The sequence below is a fragment of the Dromiciops gliroides genome, chromosome 2, assembly GCF_019393635.1.
Source record: "Dromiciops gliroides isolate mDroGli1 chromosome 2, mDroGli1.pri, whole genome shotgun sequence".
Classification (NCBI taxonomy): domain Eukaryota; kingdom Metazoa; phylum Chordata; class Mammalia; order Microbiotheria; family Microbiotheriidae; genus Dromiciops; species Dromiciops gliroides.
The window spans coordinates 303205198-303224472 of record NC_057862.1 but is presented as its reverse complement, the minus strand read 5'-3'; the positions used below and the strand labels follow the sequence as shown (position 1 = coordinate 303224472).

At 37.9% G+C, this 19275-nt stretch overlaps 1 protein-coding gene across 1 annotated transcript in view; it reads left to right on the top strand.

The window, feature by feature from the left end:
• The first annotated feature begins 8622 nt into the window (after positions 1–8622).
• The window catches only part of AK7 (adenylate kinase 7), a 110415-nt gene continuing 99762 nt past the window's right edge, over positions 8623–19275 (top strand). The window contains exons 1-3 of the mRNA XM_043986661.1: positions 8623–8777; positions 15527–15715; positions 17164–17272. Of these exons, the coding sequence (XP_043842596.1) occupies positions 8670–8777; positions 15527–15715; positions 17164–17272 (406 nt within the window). The 5' untranslated portion in view covers positions 8623–8669. The remainder of the gene's footprint in view (positions 8778–15526; positions 15716–17163; positions 17273–19275) is intronic.

Genomic DNA, 19275 nt, shown 5'->3' with positions numbered 1-19275 from the left:
GTGTGTGTGTATGTATGTATAGATGTATATACACACAGATTTATAAACACACATATTTATCTATATGCACACATATACATAAGACCATACTATACATATTTCTATTTGTCAGTTCTTTGGAGGTGGATAGCATCTACATTCATAGGTCCAAGTGTTTCCTGTTTTTCCAAAATTAATCAGTTCATCACTTTTTATTTCACAGTAGTATTCCATCACAACCACATACCATATCTTGTTTAGCCATTTCCCAGTTGAAGGCATCTTATCATTTTAGCCAATCTGATAGGTGTTAAGATGACATCTCAAAGTTGTTTTACTTTTCATTTCTCTAATCAATAATGATTTAGAGCATTTTTTCATATGACTATAATTTTGATTTCTTCATCAAAAAACTGCCTTTTCATAATCTTTGCCCATTTATCAGTTGTAAAATAACCTATATTCTTATAAATTTGACAAAGTCCTTTATATATTTGAAAAATGAGACCTTTTTCTGAGAGATTGTCTATCAAAGTTTTCTCCCAATTATCTGCTTTCCTTCTAATCTTGGATATATTGTTTTTATTTGTACAAGAACTTTTTAATTTAGTGTAATCAAAATTATCCATATTACAGCTCACAGTGCTCTCTCTCTCTCTCTCTCTCTCTCTCTCTCTCTCTCTCTCTCTCTCTCTCTCTCATTTCTTCATAAATTTTTCTCCTATCCATGAGTCAGATAGGTAAGATGTTCCATGTTCTTCTGACTTTCTTATATCTACCTTTATATCTAAGGGATTTTATCTTGGTACATGGTTCGAGATATTGGTTTATGCCCTGTTTCTGCCAGATTGCTTCCCAGCTTTCCCAACAATTTTCACCTAATAATGAACTCATCCTAAAAAACTTAAATCTTTACATTTGTCTAACACAAGGTTACTGTAATCCTTTACTACTGTGTATTGTACGTCTACTCTGTTCCACTGATCTACCTTTCTATTTCTTAGCCAGATAGTTGTGGTGTTTACTACCTTATAATATTGTTTAAGGTCTGGAATTCCTGAACCTCCTTCCTTTATATTTTTTTCATTAGTTTCTTTTAAATTCTTAACTTTTTGTTTTTCCAAGTGAATTTTGTCATTTTTTCTAACTCAGTAAAATACCTTTTTAGTAATTTAGTTGGAATAGCATTAAATAGATTAGTTAGGTAAAATTGTCATTGTTATTATATTGACTTTGCCTACTTATGAACAATTAATATTTCTCCAATTATTTAAATCTGTCTTTATTTGCATAAAGAATATTTTATAATTATGTTCATTTAGTTCCTGGGTCTGTTTTGACAGGTATACTCTCAGTTATTTTATACTGTCTACAATTATTTTAAATGATCCAAAATAATACTGAATAATATTGGTGACATAGTATAGTTTCCCTGCTTATCTCTTTTAATTAAATCTATTTTAGCTTTAACTTTGTCTGAAATCATGATTGCTACTCCTATTTTTAACATCAGCTGAAGCATAGATAAATTCTACTCCAGCCTTTTATTTTTATTCCATGTGGGTCTCTCATTTTTTAATTCTGTTTCTTGTAAGCAACATATTGTCAAATTCAGATTTTTAATCCATTCTGCTATCTATTTCTGTTTTATGGATGAGATCATCCCATTCACATTCAAAGTTGTAATTACCATCTGTGCATTTTCCTCCATCTTATTTTTCATAACTGTTTAACCTTCTCTCCTCTTTTTACCCTATCCCTTCCCAAACATCTAATTGACTTCTAACCACTGCCTTCCTATCTGTACCCCTTCTAAGAATCACTCCCTTATCCTCTCCCCTTACCCTCCTATTTCTTGATTTGCAAACTTTTCTAAAAGCCCCTCCCTTATCCATTCCCTCATGGTCCTATAAGTTAGGAAGACTTATAGCCTTCTAGATGTATGCTATTCCCACTCTAACCCAGTTCTGATGAGAATAAAATTCTATCACTACCAGTCCTCTACCCACTCCTGCCTCCACTGTAACAGTTCTCCCATTCATGTCTCATTTGCATGAGATAATTACTCCATTTTACCTCTCCCTACCCAGTTTTATTTTCTGGGATCATCCCATCATACTCAACCCCATGCTTTTTCTAAAAAGTAATGATAACATTCTTAAGAATTACAGGTAGCATTTTCCCATATAATTAGTTAAAATTTTTACTTTCTTATGTCCTTTATAAATAACTTTCTTATATATGTCCTGAGTCTAGTAAGTAAAATTTTCCATTCAGTTCTGGTCTTTTCTTTACAAATACCTGAAAGTTCCTTAGTTCATTAAATATTCATTTTCCCCCACTAAATATAATACACAGTTTTATTGGGTAAGTTATTCTTGGTTGGAAGCCAAGCTCCTTTCCTCTCTGAAATTTATTGTCCCATGCCCTTTGGTCTTTTGATGTAGAAACTGCTAAATCTTGTTATCCTGACTGTAGCTTTACAATATTTAAGTTGGGTTTTTGTTGTTTTTTTCCTAGTTGCATGTAGTATTATTTTCTCCTTGACCTGAGAGCTTTGAAATTGGAAGTTTTCATCTTAGGATCTCTTTCAAGTGGTGACTAGTGAATTTTTTCTATTTCCATTTTGCCCTTTCATTCTACAACTTCCACAATTTTCCTTAATAATCTCTTGAAGTATAGTGTCTAGAATCTTTTTTTGATCATAACTTTCAGGTAGTCCAACAATTTTTATATTGTATGTCCTTGATCCATTCTCCAGGTCAGTTGTTTTTCTAATAAGAAGTTTCACATTCTCTTCTATTTTTTTGTTCTTTTGGTTTTGTTTTATTATTTCCTAGTATCTTATCTTCCCCTTGCCTACTTCTAATTTTTAAGGGGTTATTTTCTTCTGTAAGTTTTTGGATCTCTTCTTCTAAGTAGTTGGCTTCCTTTTCATAGTTTTCTTCATTTTTTTTGCTTACTCTTATTTTTTTTCCTTCAACCTCTCATTTGATTTTTTTTTTTTAGTGAGGCAATTGGGGTTAAGTGACTTGCCTAGGGTCACACAGCTAGTAAGTATTAAGTGTCTGAGGCCGGATTTGAACTCAGGTAATCCTGACTCCAGGGCCGGTGCTCTATCCACTGCGCCATCTAGCTGCCCCTCATTTGATTTTAAAAGTCTTTTTTCAGCTCATCCAAAAGCTCTTTTTGGGCTTGTGACCATTTTGCTTTATTCTTTGAAACAGATGTTTTAATTCCACTATCTTCTGAATTTAAACATAGATCTTCTCTACCACCATAGTAGCTATCTATGGTTGGGTTATTTCTCTTTTGCTTGTTCATTTTTTAAAAAATAGCTTATTTCTTATCTGTTGATTTTGTATTAAAGTTGGACTTTAGTTGCAAGGTGTGGGAGATAATAATCCAGGCTTCAGGTTTTTTGTGCTGTTGTTTTCTGAGCTTTTTGTGGGGCTTGACTTCAGGTATTCCTTTCTACCCCTGAGCAACAACCAGGTACCCCAGCAACATAGTCACCATAAATGCTCTTACTCCCTTTGGCCCCTTCTGATGCTGCAATCTTCAACTCATCCCTCTGCCTTGAAACCAAAACCAGGGAATCAGGGGATGGCCACAGCTAGCAGGGCCCCTGCCCCTTCTGACCACATTCGCCCTTGTGTGCTTGCTCTGCCTCACCAGTAGCCACAGTCTGAGACTGAGACTGGTCAGTGTACCTGGGCCTGACATCCAGCACTGGTGGAAGGCACTGCAGTATTGTCATACTGTTAGTGAGACAATAGTTCCTGAAGTTGAGGCTGCCACCTGACACAGCTGCCCAGGTTCTCATTACTTGTTGCTTCTACTGTCCTCAGGGCTTGCTGTTCATTGATTTACCAGTATCTGCCCAGAAGTATTTGTACTTCATTCAATTGGGCCTTTCCCAAATTGTTTTAGGCAGACAACTGCTTTACCCCACCTTTTTTTTTTTTTTTGGTGAGGCAATTGGGGTTAAGCGACTTGCCCAGGGTCACACAGCTAGTGTCAAGGGATTGAGGTTGGATTTGAACTCAGGTCCTCCTGAATCCAGGGCTGGTACTCTGTCCACTGTGCTACCTAGCTGCCCTTACCCCAACTTTTAATTATTTCTGCCACTCAAAGTTCATTTTTAAATGTTATTTTAGATTGTTTGTAATGGAATTTAGGAGAGCCAAGTAATTTCCTGGCTTATTTTGCCACCTTCCCAGAATCCTCTCCTTTTAAATCTTTCAAAGATGTTTTACTTCATATTTTTGTAGCTACCATGTAAATATTTCTTCTGGTTTTGCTCACTTATACTCAGTCTGCATCAGTTCATACAAGTCTTTCCAGGTTTTTCTGAATCCATCCATTTATTTTTTTTTGGCACTGTAATATTCTATTTGTCCTAATTTGTTCAGCCATTCCCCAAATGATGGGAATCCACTTTGTGTCCATATATAGAGTAGAATATTAAAAAAGATTGTAGGGGGCAGCTAGTTGGCGCAGTGGTTAAAGCGTTGGCCCTGGAATCAGGAGTACCTGAGTTCAAATCCGACCTCAGACACTTAACACTTACTAGCTGTGTGACCCTGGGCAAGTCACTTAACCCCCATTGCCTCACTAAAAAAACCCCAAAAAAACAAACAAACAAAAAAGATTGTATATGAAACTATGAATATCTATTCTATAGAACTTGCTTTTTAAAAAATACATAAAAATTCCAATACATATATTAAATATATGTATATAAGTATATTAAAATATACTTATAGGGGCAGCTAGATGGCGCAGTGGATAAGCACCGGCCCTGGAGTCAGGAGTACCTGAGTTCAAATCCGGCCTCAGACACTTAACACTTATTAGCTATGTGACCCTGGGCAAGTCACTTAACCCCAATTGCCTGACCTAAAAAAAAAAAAGAATATGTATATATATATACATATACTTATAAATCCAACACTCAAAGTTTTGGGGCTTGACTGCTTCTTTTTGAACTTCCTTCTGTTTTCTTTTGTGCCTTTTAAAAAATGTTTCAGTGTCCCTCCTTTTATTTCTTTACATTACCAAAGGCAGGCTAGACTGCATTTCCCCTCAAAAATCTAGCCTAAAATTTAAAACAGGGGGAAAAAAACACCAAACCACCTTGTAACAAATCCATAGTCAAGGAAAATAAATCAACCCAATAGCCGTGTCTAAAAATATGTGTCTCTTTCTATGCCTTCAGTCCATCACCTTTCTGTCAGGAAGCAGGCAACATAGTTTATGTACTCCTTTGCAGACATAGTTGATAACTGGTTTAATCAGAGTTCATAAGTCCTTCAAAGTTGTTTTTCTTTATAATGTTGTTATTGTATAAATTATTCTGCTGGTTCTGTTTGCCCAATCTGTATCAATTCATAGAAACCTACCCAGGATCCTCTAAAATCATCTCTTTCTTATTTTCTTATGACACATAAATATTCCATTACATTCCTATTCCATAATTTGTTCAAATATTCCCTAATTGATGTCCTTTATTCCATTAAAGGTTATTTTTTCCAAGTAGCCTTGGTTGTTGGTCTTTTGAAATATTTGCATTCCCAAATATCTTCTAATTTATAGAAGAAGCTTCTTGTGTAATCCTAGCTGTAGTTCTTTGGTACTTGAACTCTTTTGCATATATAGTATTTTTTTCTTTGACCTGGAAGCTCTGGATTTTAGATATGATATTCTTGAGTGTGTTCAATCTGGGGTTTCTTTCAGGAGGCATTTTGTATGAAATTCTATTTTCACTCTGCCCATCTATTGATCTAGACAGTTTTCATTTATGCTTTCTTGAAATACAGTGTCAAGCCTTCTTTTGATTGTGGCTCTCAAGGAGCCTGATTCTTAAATTTTCTCCTTTAATTTTCTGTCAATTGTTTTATATACCTACATCCATACTTACAAACACAAATACACACACATGTGTGTGTATATATTAAAACATATATATGTATAAATATATGTGTATATATAAATATATCTATTCATCAGATACCTTACATTTTCTTACAATTTTTCAATCTTTTGATTTTGTGCTGTTTCATGGAGTCATTGATCCTTTGTTCGGTCAATTCTCTTTTTTTGTGGGGCAATAAGTGACTCGCTCAGGGTCATACAGCAAGTAAGTGTCAAGTGTCTGAGGCTAGATTTGAACTAAGGTCCTCCTGACTCCAGGGCCAGTGCTCTATCCACTGTGCCACCTGGCTGCCTCTGTCAATTGTAATTTTCAAAGAGCATATATTACATGGGTGAGGTTTCACAATTTTTAAGTTGTTTATTTTTCTTCCAATCCTTTGCTCCAGAACTTTTGCTTCATTTTTTATCTCGTTTCATTTCTTCCAGGTATTCATGTAGTCCTTGTGGAAAATTCACTTGTATTTCTTTAAGCATCTGCTTGCAATTGTTATGGAGTTGCTACTCTCTTCTTCTAGGTTGGATTTGTGAGTGTTTGGGGAGCTATAAAAATTCTTTGCTGTAGTTATTGCTTTCTGTTTTTTTAAATTCTAAGTCTTGGTTCCTGAATTGGGCCTTTGTGCTAGGGCCAGACTCTTTCCCCTGATTTTATTTTGGGCGTGATGGTCAGCCCTTCTTGGTCTTGATTTGTGTCACCTGAGTTATTATGCTGACCTCCAGACTTCTTAAGTGTATGTAGGCTGAGTAATGATAACTGTTAGACCCTATAGATCTTTGAGATACAGAGTTTTGCTTTCTCAGGACCTTTTATGGTAGGACAGAGTACTCCTGGACCTGGAGTGTCTCAGAGTGTTGTTCCCTGTTGCTTTCAAACATTAATGCTGTGGGTTGCAATTACCATCTGTTTTATCCCGTGAACCTTCCATTTTTGCTGTCTCTGGAGCCTTGAAGACTACAAGTGCAATTGGTCCATCTCTAGTCCTATCTTGCTAGGAAGCTTCCATCTTGTTTTCCTTTCCTAGTACCAGCTTACCTGGCAGTCCCCCTTTCCTACAGGTTTCTGGCTCTGTGTGTGTGTGTGTGTGTGTGTGTGTGTGTGTGTATTTATGTGTTTGCATAATGTGCTTTTCCAAACACCAGAAGACTCTAAAATTCCTGAGGTAAGGATGTGTTTTTCATTTTGTATTTATATCCTCAGTTCCTTCCACATAGTAGGTGTTAGATAAATGTTTGTTGGATTGGGTTGAATTAGGAATAATAATCTATTATAATCTGCTCCCAGGATTTTTGTTAGTTAAGCACTATTTCTGAGAAATAAAATACAGCAGGCCTGGGAGCCTGAGTAGAAATGCCAAAGAAAGGTGTCCCTCTGGAGAAAGTTTACTTTCAATTTAGGGAATTGAGTTGCACAGCCAAAGAAGGGAAAGGTAAAGAAAAATCACATATTCAAATGACATGCAAAGAGAACAACAAAAAAGTAGAACATGGGGGTGGCTAGGTGGTGCAGTGGATAAAGCACCAGCCCTGGATTCAGGAGTACCTGAGTTCAAATCCGGCCTCAGACACTTGACACTTACTAGCTGTGTGACCCTGGGCAAGTCACTTAACCCTCATTGCCCTGCAAAAACCAACCAAACAAACAACTTTTGGGGCAGCTAGATGGCGCAGTGGATAGAGCACCAGCCCTGGAGTCAGGAGTACCTGAGTTCAAATGCGGCCTCACACACTTAACACTTACTAGCTGTGTGACCCTGGGCAAGTCACTTAACCCTAATTGCCTCACTAAAATAATAATAATAATAATAAAGTAACGGTAGACAATGTAAAATACTTGGGAGTCTACTTGCCAAGATAAACCCAGGAACGCTATGAACACAATTACAAAAAAAAAGTAGAACACCAACTGTTGCACCTGGAGTTATAGGACAAGAGTTCAAATCCCAGCTCAGCTACTACTCTCTCCTTGGGCAGTTCAATTTACCTATTTTGACTTCAGTTTCCTCATCTGTACAACACTATCTGTACTAAGTAATTTATACTATAAATATAAAATAAATTATGTTATGAGATTCTGGACCTGGAGTCAGGAAGACCTGAGTTCTGATCTAGCATCACACAGTTAATACCAGTGTGATCTTCAGCAAGTCACTTAACTCCTACTTGCCTCAGTTTCCTCATCTTTTAAGTTGGCATAATAATAATAATAATAATGATAGCCTTTATTTCCCAGGGTTATTGTATGGATCAAATGAGATAACTGTAAAGCGATTAGTACAGTGCCTAGCACTTAGTAAGCATTATATAAATGTCAGCGATTATTATTTCCAGCTCTAATTCCTCATTATTTCCAGTTCTAATTCATCATCATTATCAACAGCCTTATTTCCAGTTCTAATTCCTTATTATATTTACAGCTCTAATTCATCATCATTATTATTTCAAGCTCTAATTCTTCATCATAATCATCACCATTATTTTTATATTATTATTATTGTTGTTATTATTATTATTATATACCCTCTCACCCTTGGGGTAGATGTAACCTCTGAGCAGGCTTGCAGCCCCGCCCTCCCCAGAAGTCTCAGAAACCCCGCCCCGGAGGAAAGGTCCCCGCTTCTCTATTGGTGCCTTAGGTACTTCCTTTTCACGAGAAGCCACTTCTCGAATTCCAACCCCTCACTCCCAGATACACATGTTGTTCCTTAGCAACTGGCGAAAGAGTCACTTCCATCTTAGCAACGAGTCGGGATATCACCATGGCGGAAGAGGAGGAGGAAAACGTCGTCCCAACAGAGAAAATCGTCAGGAGCCAACTAGTGTTTCTGAACCTACTAGATACATACAGCAGCCAGAATATCGGGAAGGTGAGCGGGGGGGAGGCAGCCTGGGCCGGTGGGCCTCCACTCACCCCCACCCCCACCCACACCCATGTCCCCCAGAACCGTGCACTGCCTCAGTCCAGCCTCGGGCTCTAGACGCCCCCTCGAAAAAATACGCCAACACACAATGTTAAAAAAAAAAAAAAAAGTGGGGGAGTCATAGGCAAGAAATCAGGAAAGTGCCCCAAAGCTTTTCTCCTTTGATTTTTTTTTTTGGGAGGGGGGGTTAGGGGTTGGGGTCGTGGCTCCAAGACTCTGCCAGAGGAGCCATGGCAGCTTCTATTAAAGTTGTTTCAAAGACTTCCACTGCTGACCGGTGACACACTACTGCTCCATGGACAGCCTAACTGGACAGTCTTATTACCAGCAGGTTGGCCCTCTAGATAATGAATTATTTGACCATAGTAGCCCAATACATAAAAAGATTTTTGTTAATGGCTCTCAGTCCCGGGCAAGTCCTCCCTCCCTCCTCTACTTTTGCAAGAATGGAATTGCACAAAGGAGTAGAAGATGCTAAGACTCACAAAAGATTAACTTAATAGTTGGTGCTCTAAATGTGAGATCCTTGCCCAGTCCCCACAAACTGACCCTAGGTGAAGGCCTCCAGTGCTTTGAGCTGATTTTCTGTAGAGGATTTATGGAAGGACATGGAGAGGAATCATACAGGATAAGAAACCTTGAAATCTGTCAAGGATGGAATTATTTAGTATATGAGTACCTATGTACTCATATTTATTTATTTAGGTACCAGTTGAACCCAAATTCCTGGCTTCAGGGCCAGCTCTCTATTCACAGTGCCACATAGTACATTTAAGAAATTAATAAATTCTTATTGAAATGAATTGCTCTCCAGGACATTCAAAGTTTAGATGAGATATGACCTCATTTCATATGCTATGGAGCTTGCAGCTTAGTTAGATATACATAGTAAATTTACAAAAGTAAATGCATGAGAGGTCAAGAATAATACAGTGACAACTCCAAGGGAGGAAAGGTCATTACTCAGTGGGGAATCAATCATCCCTATACTCAGCAAAGTCCAGTGGTTCCCTATCACCTCCAGGATCAAATACAAAATCCTTTGTTTGGCATTCAAATCCCTTCATAACCATCCCTCCCGCTGCTCTCTACATACACACACCTTTTCATAAACCCTATGCCTCCCTGCTTCCATGTGTACTCTTTGATCAAGTGAAAATGGCCTTGCTGTTACATGAACAAGTTTTCTCAGGCAACTGTCTCTCAAGCCTGGAATGCTGTCCTTCCTCATCCCCACCTCCTGGCTTCCTTCAAGTTCAAGTTAAAATCACACTTCCACAGAAAGTTTTTTTCCCTTTTTAATTCTAATGCCTTCCCTCTGTTATTTCCTACTTATCCTGTATATACCTCGTTTGTACATGCATGTTTACTTGTTTCCTCCATTAGATTGTGAACTCCTTGGCAGTAGGGTCAGTGTTTTGCCTTTCTTTGTATTCCCGGCATTTAACAGTGCCTGGAACATAGTAGTTGCTTAATAAATGTTGATTGATTGATTATTAATTAGCTCCTTATCATCAAATCTCTCTCTTTTTTTCCTCTCTTCTTCTTTGACTCCTCTGTAGCACTTAACACTGTGGAACCACCTCCTTCATATCCTCTCTTCCCTTAGCTTCTTTACCACATGTTTCTCTTCCTATCTCCTGCTCCTTCTCTCCTTTGCCAGCTTATCATCTTCCTTACACTTTTTAAAAATGTGTGTTTACCAAGGTTCTGTTCTAAGGCCTTTTCTGTTCAGTCTCCTTTAGTGACCTCATCCACTACTTTGGTTCTCATTCTCACCTTTATGCAGATGATTCCTAAATCTGTATCTTTACTCCAAAACTTTCTCCATAGTTCCATTATCATTGGATAGCTTCACTTGGATTGCTTACCAAGGGACTTCAAATTTAATGTCTAAAACTTAATTTTTCATATACCCCCCCAAACCTGTACCTCCTCCTAACATTTTTATCTCTTTTAATAGAATAAGCATTTCCCAGTCATTCAAGCTTGAAATTTCATAAATGTTTATGGCTCTTCCTTACTCTGTCATTCAATATCTCATTTGGCACCTCTTCTCAGCTTCCGCAGTATACGTCCTTAGTTCTCACCTAGACTGTTAGCCTCCCAGGTTTCTATCTCCAGTCTGTTCCCTTTCCAATTCATTACCACTGTCTCAATAATCTTTTTAATGCATCTCCATGATTGTGTCACTTCTTTACTCAAAAACCTTCGATTTGGGGGCAGCTAGGTGGCACAGTGGATAGAGCACTGGACCTGAGTTCAAATTTGACCTGAGGGGCAGCTAGGTGGCGCAGTGGATAAAGCACCAGCCCTGGATTCAGGAGTACCTGAGTTCAAAGCCAGCCTCAGACACTTGACACGTCCACGTACTAGCTGTGTGACCCTGGGCAAGTCACTTAACCCCCATGGCCCCGCAAAAAAACAAAAAACAAAAACAAAAAAACCCCAAATTTGACCTGAGTTCAAATCTGGCCTCAGACACTTAACACTTACTAGCTGTGTGACCCTGGGCAAGTCACTTAACCCCAATTGCCTCACACACATACACAAAAACAAACAAACAAACAAACAAACATAAAACCTTCAGTTTTTTAGTTCTCCATTGTTTACAAAATAAAGTTTCAAATTTACAAAATAAAGTTTCAAATCCTGACCTTGGCATTTAAGACCATCCTCAACCTCCCTACATCTTATCTAAGCATTATCCTTTATGTTGCCACCTCCAGACTCTTCCCAAGACTCCAGATCATTTCCAAATGCCCCCTTTAACCAAACTGTACTACTGTCTTACTATCTTCTTCAGTCTTTTATTGTCTCCATGACTTTACTTATAGTCTGCCTGTTAGAGTATGCCTAATTCTGCCTGTTGAAGTCTCTCCCTTTCTTCAAGTCCCAGCTAAGATGCACCTTTTTTCCATGAAGCTTTCCCTAGCTCCTTAGCTGAAAGTGACATTTCCCGTTTCAAAATTTTCACTTTGCTTCATTTTTCCTTTGTTCTTGTCACATTCTTATATCATATTCATCTAGGTATGACTTATCCTCCTGATGAGATTATAAAGTCCTTGGGGTAAGTTTTTACTTTTATTTTCCCAATTTCTAGCACATAATTTAGTACTTAATGGAATCTATGATCTGAGTGATGTGGATACTCCCTGAATAATCAGATAGAACCTTAATTGTCCACATCATTTCAGAGGCAGCTGGTGTCCCAGTTAATAGAATTCTGGGCCCGGAGTTAGGAAGACCTGAGTTCAAATCTAGTCTCAGACACGTATTAATTGCGGGACCCAGGGCAAGTCACTTAACCCCTCTTTTTCCTCAGTTTCTGGTAAAATGTGGGTAATAATAGCACCTATCTCCCAGGGTTATTGTGAGGATCAAATGCTATAATATTTGTAAACCAGTGCTTAGCATGGTACCCAGCATATTGCAGGTACTAAAAAAAAAATGCTTCTTTCCTTCCCTCTTTTCTTCTCTTTTCCATTTCTCCTGTCATCTTGCCTTTGCAGCTTTTGTCCATATCATAGACAGTGTGGTAGAGAGATTTCCCATGTCTTTTTTTTTTTTTTTTTGGTGAGGCAGTTGGGGTTAAGTGACTTGCCCAGGGTCACACAGCTAGTAAGTGTTAAGTGTCTGAGGCTGGATTTGAACTCAGGTCCTCCTGAATCCAGGGCCAGTGCTCTATCCACTGTGCCACCTAGCTGCCCCTCCCATGTTTTTTAATACTATATAGTTGCCAATTTAGTGCTCAGGCCACCTATCTGTTAGTATTGCTTACTCTCAATACATATTTTTATCATACATCTCCTAGATATCTTTTATACCACTTTCTTTTTTGGCATATAAATAATCATTGGTAATATGCTACCGACAATTTATGTCTATCATACATCTTTCCATTGCCCTTTGGATACCTTCTAATTTTCATTGAGGATGCTCTTGATATGCATTTAGATAAATCCCAAAGATTTTTATAGAGTTGAAAAGGTAATGGTGAGTAGTTGTCAACATCCTCTAAATTGCCTTTTAAAAATAGAAATACAGGGGCAGCTAGGTGGCGCAGTGGATAAAGCATTGGCCCTGGATTCAAGAGGACCTGAATTCAAATCCAGCCTCAGACACTTGACACTTACTAGCTGTGTGACCCTGGGCAAGTCAATTAACCCTCACTGCCCTGCAAAAAAAATAAAAATAAAAATACCATCCATGATTTTTCTCAACCATTCAGTATCTTCCTCTCCTTCAAATGTCTAATTCTAATCTTTGTCTCAATGCTCTTACAATTGTGCAAGCTCCTAAATGTGTTTCCTCTGTGTGTGCTTGGTCTGGCCCAGCTTCTGTTGTGTTCATTTCCTCATATTGAGTCCAAATGTGGTGGTTCCATTGTCGTTGATGAAAAAAATAGTTTGTTATGGAAATGCTGTAAAGCCTATCCTATTTTTATCTGTTTGTTTTCCTGCCAGTTTCATCTTTAAATGCTTTGAAGATCATGGAATCACAGAATTTAAGAGGTGAAAGGGAGCTTAGCAGTCAACAGTCCACCCCCTACCTGGCTAAGAAAGGAACCTCCACCTCATCACACCTGACAGGTGGCCATCTAGCCTCTACTTAAAGACCTCCAATGAGAAAGAACAAATTATCTCCACAGGCAACCCATTCTACTTATGGCTAGCCCTAATTGTCAGAAAATTTTTCCTGATATCAAACCCAAATTTGCCTCTTTATTTTATTCCACCTATTGTTCCCACATTCCTTTTAGAATAAAAAAAGCCAAGTTTAGTTGCTTTTCCACATGACCAACCTTTCAAATACTTGAATATAGTTTTCATGTACTCCCATCTTTTCTTCTCCAGGCTAACTATCCCCTGTTCTTTCAGCTGTTCCTTTTATGGTCTGGATTCAAAGCCCTTCACCATTTAGATAAAACAAGATCTGCACTTTAGGAAAATCACTATATGGAGGGTGTATTGGAGAGGGAAGAAACTTTGAGGCAGGTAGACCAGTTATGGGACTATTGCAGTTATTTATTCCTGAGTTAAGGAGTAGTTGTATGAATGGAGAGATGGAGCCCAATGCAAGATATTTGGGGAAGAGAGGGAGGTGGATAGAGTAAGCATTTCTTAGATGCTTAATATTTAACTGCCTCTGTGATATGTTCTGGGGATACAAATGGAAAAAAAGCAAATAGTTCCTGCTGCTGTTCTAATGGGGGAAAATAACGCATAAAATGGAGCTAGAGAGCTGAATAAGGCAGGGATGGGAGGTATGAAGAAGAGTAAGGAATCAAAGAGATTGGAATTTTATTGATCTCTTTGACAGAAATGGGGAGTTTGGAAGAGATGAGAGAGAGGGAGGAGATGGAATAAATGGGCTGAATTTTAGATGTATTAGTTTGAGATGTACTTGGGATATCACATTTTAAATGTCCAATAGACAAAAAGCATTACAAAGCAGATAAGCAAATATCTTATGAAATGCTGTTTTTGCCAATTTCTTTATTTAATTCTACAAAGAGAACCTGCTTGTCATCCTTCTATATAACTACAATGCCCTTATGTCTTCTGGTTTTATTTATAGCATAAATGTTAATATTATTGTGGGTCAGTTCCTTTAATAGTACGATAGTTCATTACTTGTGGATGAGGATCTCACAGTAGGAATATTGACAGTTAAATAAATATTTATAGATCTGTTCAAAACTGCATTTCTTAGCACTCTTCCCCTACTGCTACTCTACCACTATAACTACAGATGCTGAAGATGACTTCACAGAACTGAGGGCTGATTTGTTTCATGATTTGCCATGGCCAAAGAATTCATGCCCATTGGTAAAGAGACTGTAAGCTAGGTTCTTCCTTGGCAAGCAGGCAATAGTGCCTCATTTGTACAGTACTCCAGCACAGTGTAAAGGCAAGAAGATTTGTTCTGGGGTCAAGATACTTAGGCTCTAGTCCCAACTCAGCTGCTATTTAACTATGAAACCATAAGTAGATTATGCCATCTACCTCTCAGGTTTTCAGTTTCCTCTTCTATAAAGGAAGGGTTTGGACTGGATGATATCTAAGGTTCCTTCTAGCTCTAAGATTTGAGAGAGGGAAGGAGTCAGGTGGAGGTAAAAAAATGTATTTTTAAATCCTGGTATAAGATAGACTATGATTAGTGAAATAAAAGAGATATGGATTAAGCTAATCATTTAACTTAAAATATTTAAAGTATCATAATACCACATACTTTTTTTTTTTGGTGAGTCAATTGGGGTTAAGTGAGTTGCCCAGGGTCACACAGCTAGTAAGTGTCAAGTATCTGAGGCTGGATTTGAACTGAGGTCCTCCTGAATCCAGGGCTGGTGCTTTATCCACTGAACCACCTAGCTTCCCACCACATACTTTCTGTGTGAACTTGAGCAAATCACTTTAACCTCTCAGCATCCCCAGTCAATCAACAGCTTTTATTAAATGCCTACTATGTGCCAAGGCACAGGGGTCTCATACTGTAAATTATAGTTTAGTTGCTGACCTGCACTGAATGTCCTACACTGATGAAATTACAAGTTCTGATCTCCCTCACCTTCTTCCCTCCATGCCTCTCTCTCAAAAAAGAAAAAAAAAAAAAAGAAAATACTATATCACAGGAGATCAAGTTGTTTCTTTAAATTGTTGTTTGTACTGGAATAGTTTTTGGTTTTCTTGTAGTACTTATCTAACTGTATAGTTGGGGCTTCACTTGAAGAAATAACAGAAGAAGAAGAAGAAGATGATGAAAGCAAATCAGCTGGCCCAGAAGGCTCAGCAACTAAATCAAAGGAAGGCACTTTTCAGATAGTAGGAACCCTTTCCAGTCCTGAATGCAAGCCTCCAGATTTTGCGTTGGAAACATACACAGTAAGTCTGGGGTTATTTTGTCAAGGCTGGGACAAACACCCTTACAATGGGCTACTCTTCACTTTGCATGCCCTCTTGTTAAAAGCAGGGGAAAGAAATCAGATCTATTTGGATTGTGGCTAATCATCTCCATTTTAAAGGTGAAGAGGTCATTTACAAGCTAAATAATTAAACTATAGAAAAAAAGGATATGTTATATCTGGGATTCAGACTCATAAATTCCTTGTCCTTTATTCTGTGCTCTTACCATAGTCTGTTTTATATTGTGCAAGACCAGCATTTCCCAACTTAACAAAACCATAAATTAAAGATCATAGGATTTCAAGAAGTGAGACAGGCCTATAGAAGAAATATCTGTAGGCAGGAAGGTCTTCTCAGCACCCTCAAACTAGACAATAGGCAATAACACACTCAGTCAGTGCATAAGACTAGTATAAACTGGGACTGAGGTGAATAGAAAGTGTAGTGACACCCACCCATAGTAATGTAGAAAGAAAACAACTTTCAGAGTTTCAAGACTCTGATCAACACAATGACCAGTCATAAGCAGAAGACTGATGATGAAGCATACTTCTTGCTTGGGAACAGAGGTGATGGAATCAGGTACAGAATGAGACATACCATTTCAACACAGTGATTATATTGATTTATTTTGTTTGATTATACTTATTTGTCACAAGAGAAGACTTCAGTTGTGCATAGATTTTAGTGGGGAATGTTAGAAAATAAAAGAAAGGAACATTAATAAAGCATTAAAATTTACTGAAGAAAAACAGTTCCAAAGGGGGTACAATCTGGGAAATTTGGGTGTTACTGAATCTGAATTTAAATATAATATATAGAAATCCACTTAAAATCAACTCCTATTTATACTAAAAGCTATTTTGTGTTAATTTCCTGATCTATTTTTGCTAAACTTCTTTGTCATGTCAAAACAACATATGGTAGGGGGCAGCTAGGTGGCGCAGTGGATAGAGCACCAGCCCTGGATTCAAGAGTACCTGAGTTCAAATCCGACCTCCAACACTTAACACTTACTAGCTGTGTGACCCTGGGCAAGTCACTTAACCCCGATTGCCTCACTAAAAAACAAAAAAACAAAAAAAAAATATGGTATTAATAGAAGTATAATTTTATTTTATTTATTTTTTTGTGGGGCAGTGAGGGTTAAACGACTTGCCCAGGATTACACAGCTAGTAAATGTCAAGTGTCTGAGGCCAGATTTGAACTCAGGTCCTCTTGTATCCAGGGCTGGTGCTTTATCTACTGTACCACCTAGCTGCCCGCAGAAGTATAATTTTAAGTAGAAATTCCTTTGCAGATATATTTCATGCGGCCCTATACTATAATAATAATTTAGAAATATTGATTTAACCTAAATATTTTAAGGTTACTCTGTTCACTTCTTGTAAAAATGACTGTCAGTTTGGTGTTCTCCTTCCTTCAGAACCTTTCCCGAGAAGAGTTGCTGTTGCACCTGCTTGAATGTGATATTATCATTTATAACATCACAGAGAATATACCACAAGTTGATGAAGCTATGTGGGCTGTTTCTGGTCAGTGAAGTGTTTTCCTTCATCAGTACTAACAAAAATCATGTATATTGTATTTGACTTGATAAGGACCTAAATCAGTAGTGGATAAATCAGAGTCATAAAAGAAGTGATTGGGATTATTCTAAAATTCTAAATTGAATATTCACTAGAGTATCTCTTTGTGTATGTACTCCACAAGGACAGGAAATTTTTGATCATCAAAACAATTACAAGACAAATCTTTAAAATTCATTAAAAATATAATTTCAATAAATACATAATTCATTAACAGAACATATTAGTGTTTAGTTCTTAGCCATGTTGTTGATTTAACCTTAAAAGACAGAATAGGCCAAATGGTAAAAGAGGCTCAAAAATTCACTGAAGCAAATAATTCCTTAAAAATTAGAATTATGCAGGTGGAAGACATTAAGAAACAAGAAGACAATCAAAAGAATGAAAAAATAGAAGAAAATGTGAAATATCTACTTGGAAAAACAACTGGCCTGGAAAACAGATCAAGTAGAGAGAATTTAAAAATTATTGGACTACCTGAAAGCCACAATCAAAAAAAGAACCTAGACATCATCTTTCAAGAAATTATCAAAGAAAATTGCCCCAATATCCTAGAACCAGAGGGTAAAATAGAAATTTAAAGAATCTACTGATCATCTCCTGAAAGAGATCCCCAAATGAAAGCTGCTAGGAGTATTATAGCCCAATTCCAGAGCTCCCAGGTCAAGGACAAAATATTGTAAGCAGCCAGGAAGAAACAGCTGAATTTTTTTTAAAGAAATCAAGATTTATTTTCCTTCAGCATCTTTTCCTTCACTATTAGAGCACCTGGGGTAAAATGTAGTAAGACTCTGTGGTAGTTCCTAACCACCCAGTGGCCTAAGCAGTAGGAGCCACAGAGCAGTCCTCAGTAGCCAACTGAGCACTCCAGTCTTCAGTAGAGAACTACCAGATGGGCATAGATGGCACCTGTACTTCCTCAGACCAATCAACCACCTCCGATTGAGAAGCAGTGAATTCTGGGGTTGGGGCAGTCCATTTATCCTGAAATTCCTTTTTTGTTACTGCCTTCTCAGCTGCAGTCTGCTCTTCCTTCTCAATCTCCTCTGGATCCTGTAAAAGTAAAGATCAGGCATCACTTCCCACAGGTGTTCACAGGAGATGATATTACGCATACATAGGACTTCATGGACCAGAATCCACCACATTGGACCCACAGAGTGAGTTCCCTTGTTGTTACATGGAATGGCAACGTCCACATAGTGAAGTGGGGAATCTGTTACACAGTGCAATGGTTGGAAGATTAATGTCTGATGCTTCAGTCAGAGACTGGTGATCTCTCTGAAGATCAGTGACCAAGAGGTGAGGATCCCTGAAAGCTGCCTGAATCTGGTTAGTAAATGTGCCCAGGGTGCATCCAGCAATAGGTGTGGCACCAGTGGCAGCAACAAATTTCAGAAGAGCTTGATGACCAGTGTTCCTAAATGAGATGACACTAATATCAGCTGGATTTTCACGTGATGCCACTAGAAGTTTTTCCCAAGTTCTCTTCAAATTAATGATGTAGATACCATCACTCTTTTCTTTTGTAGATATACTGTTCAATCTAGAAATCCAAATCGGTACCACACAAATGGATTCCTGCAGCGAGGAATTTGATGACATCCTCCTCCTTTATCCACAAGACATCTAGGTCTCAGACATTGTGAAAGTTTCCCTTTAAAGTTATGACAGAAACCAAGGACAGTGTCATATGGAATCCTCCTCTGGGTAGTGCAGAGAGGTGAAACAGTTCAAATATTATGGAACCATAGTAAGGATAACACAATATTTAGCAGCTTCTACATTAAAGGATCAGGGCTTGGAATATTCCTGGGATTATACACAAGAATCACCTACTCAACAAAACTGAGTATAATTCTTCAGAAGGAAAAAAATGGATATTTAATGAAACAGAGGATTTTAAGCATTCCTGATAAAAAGACCAGAAGTGAATAGAAAATTTTACT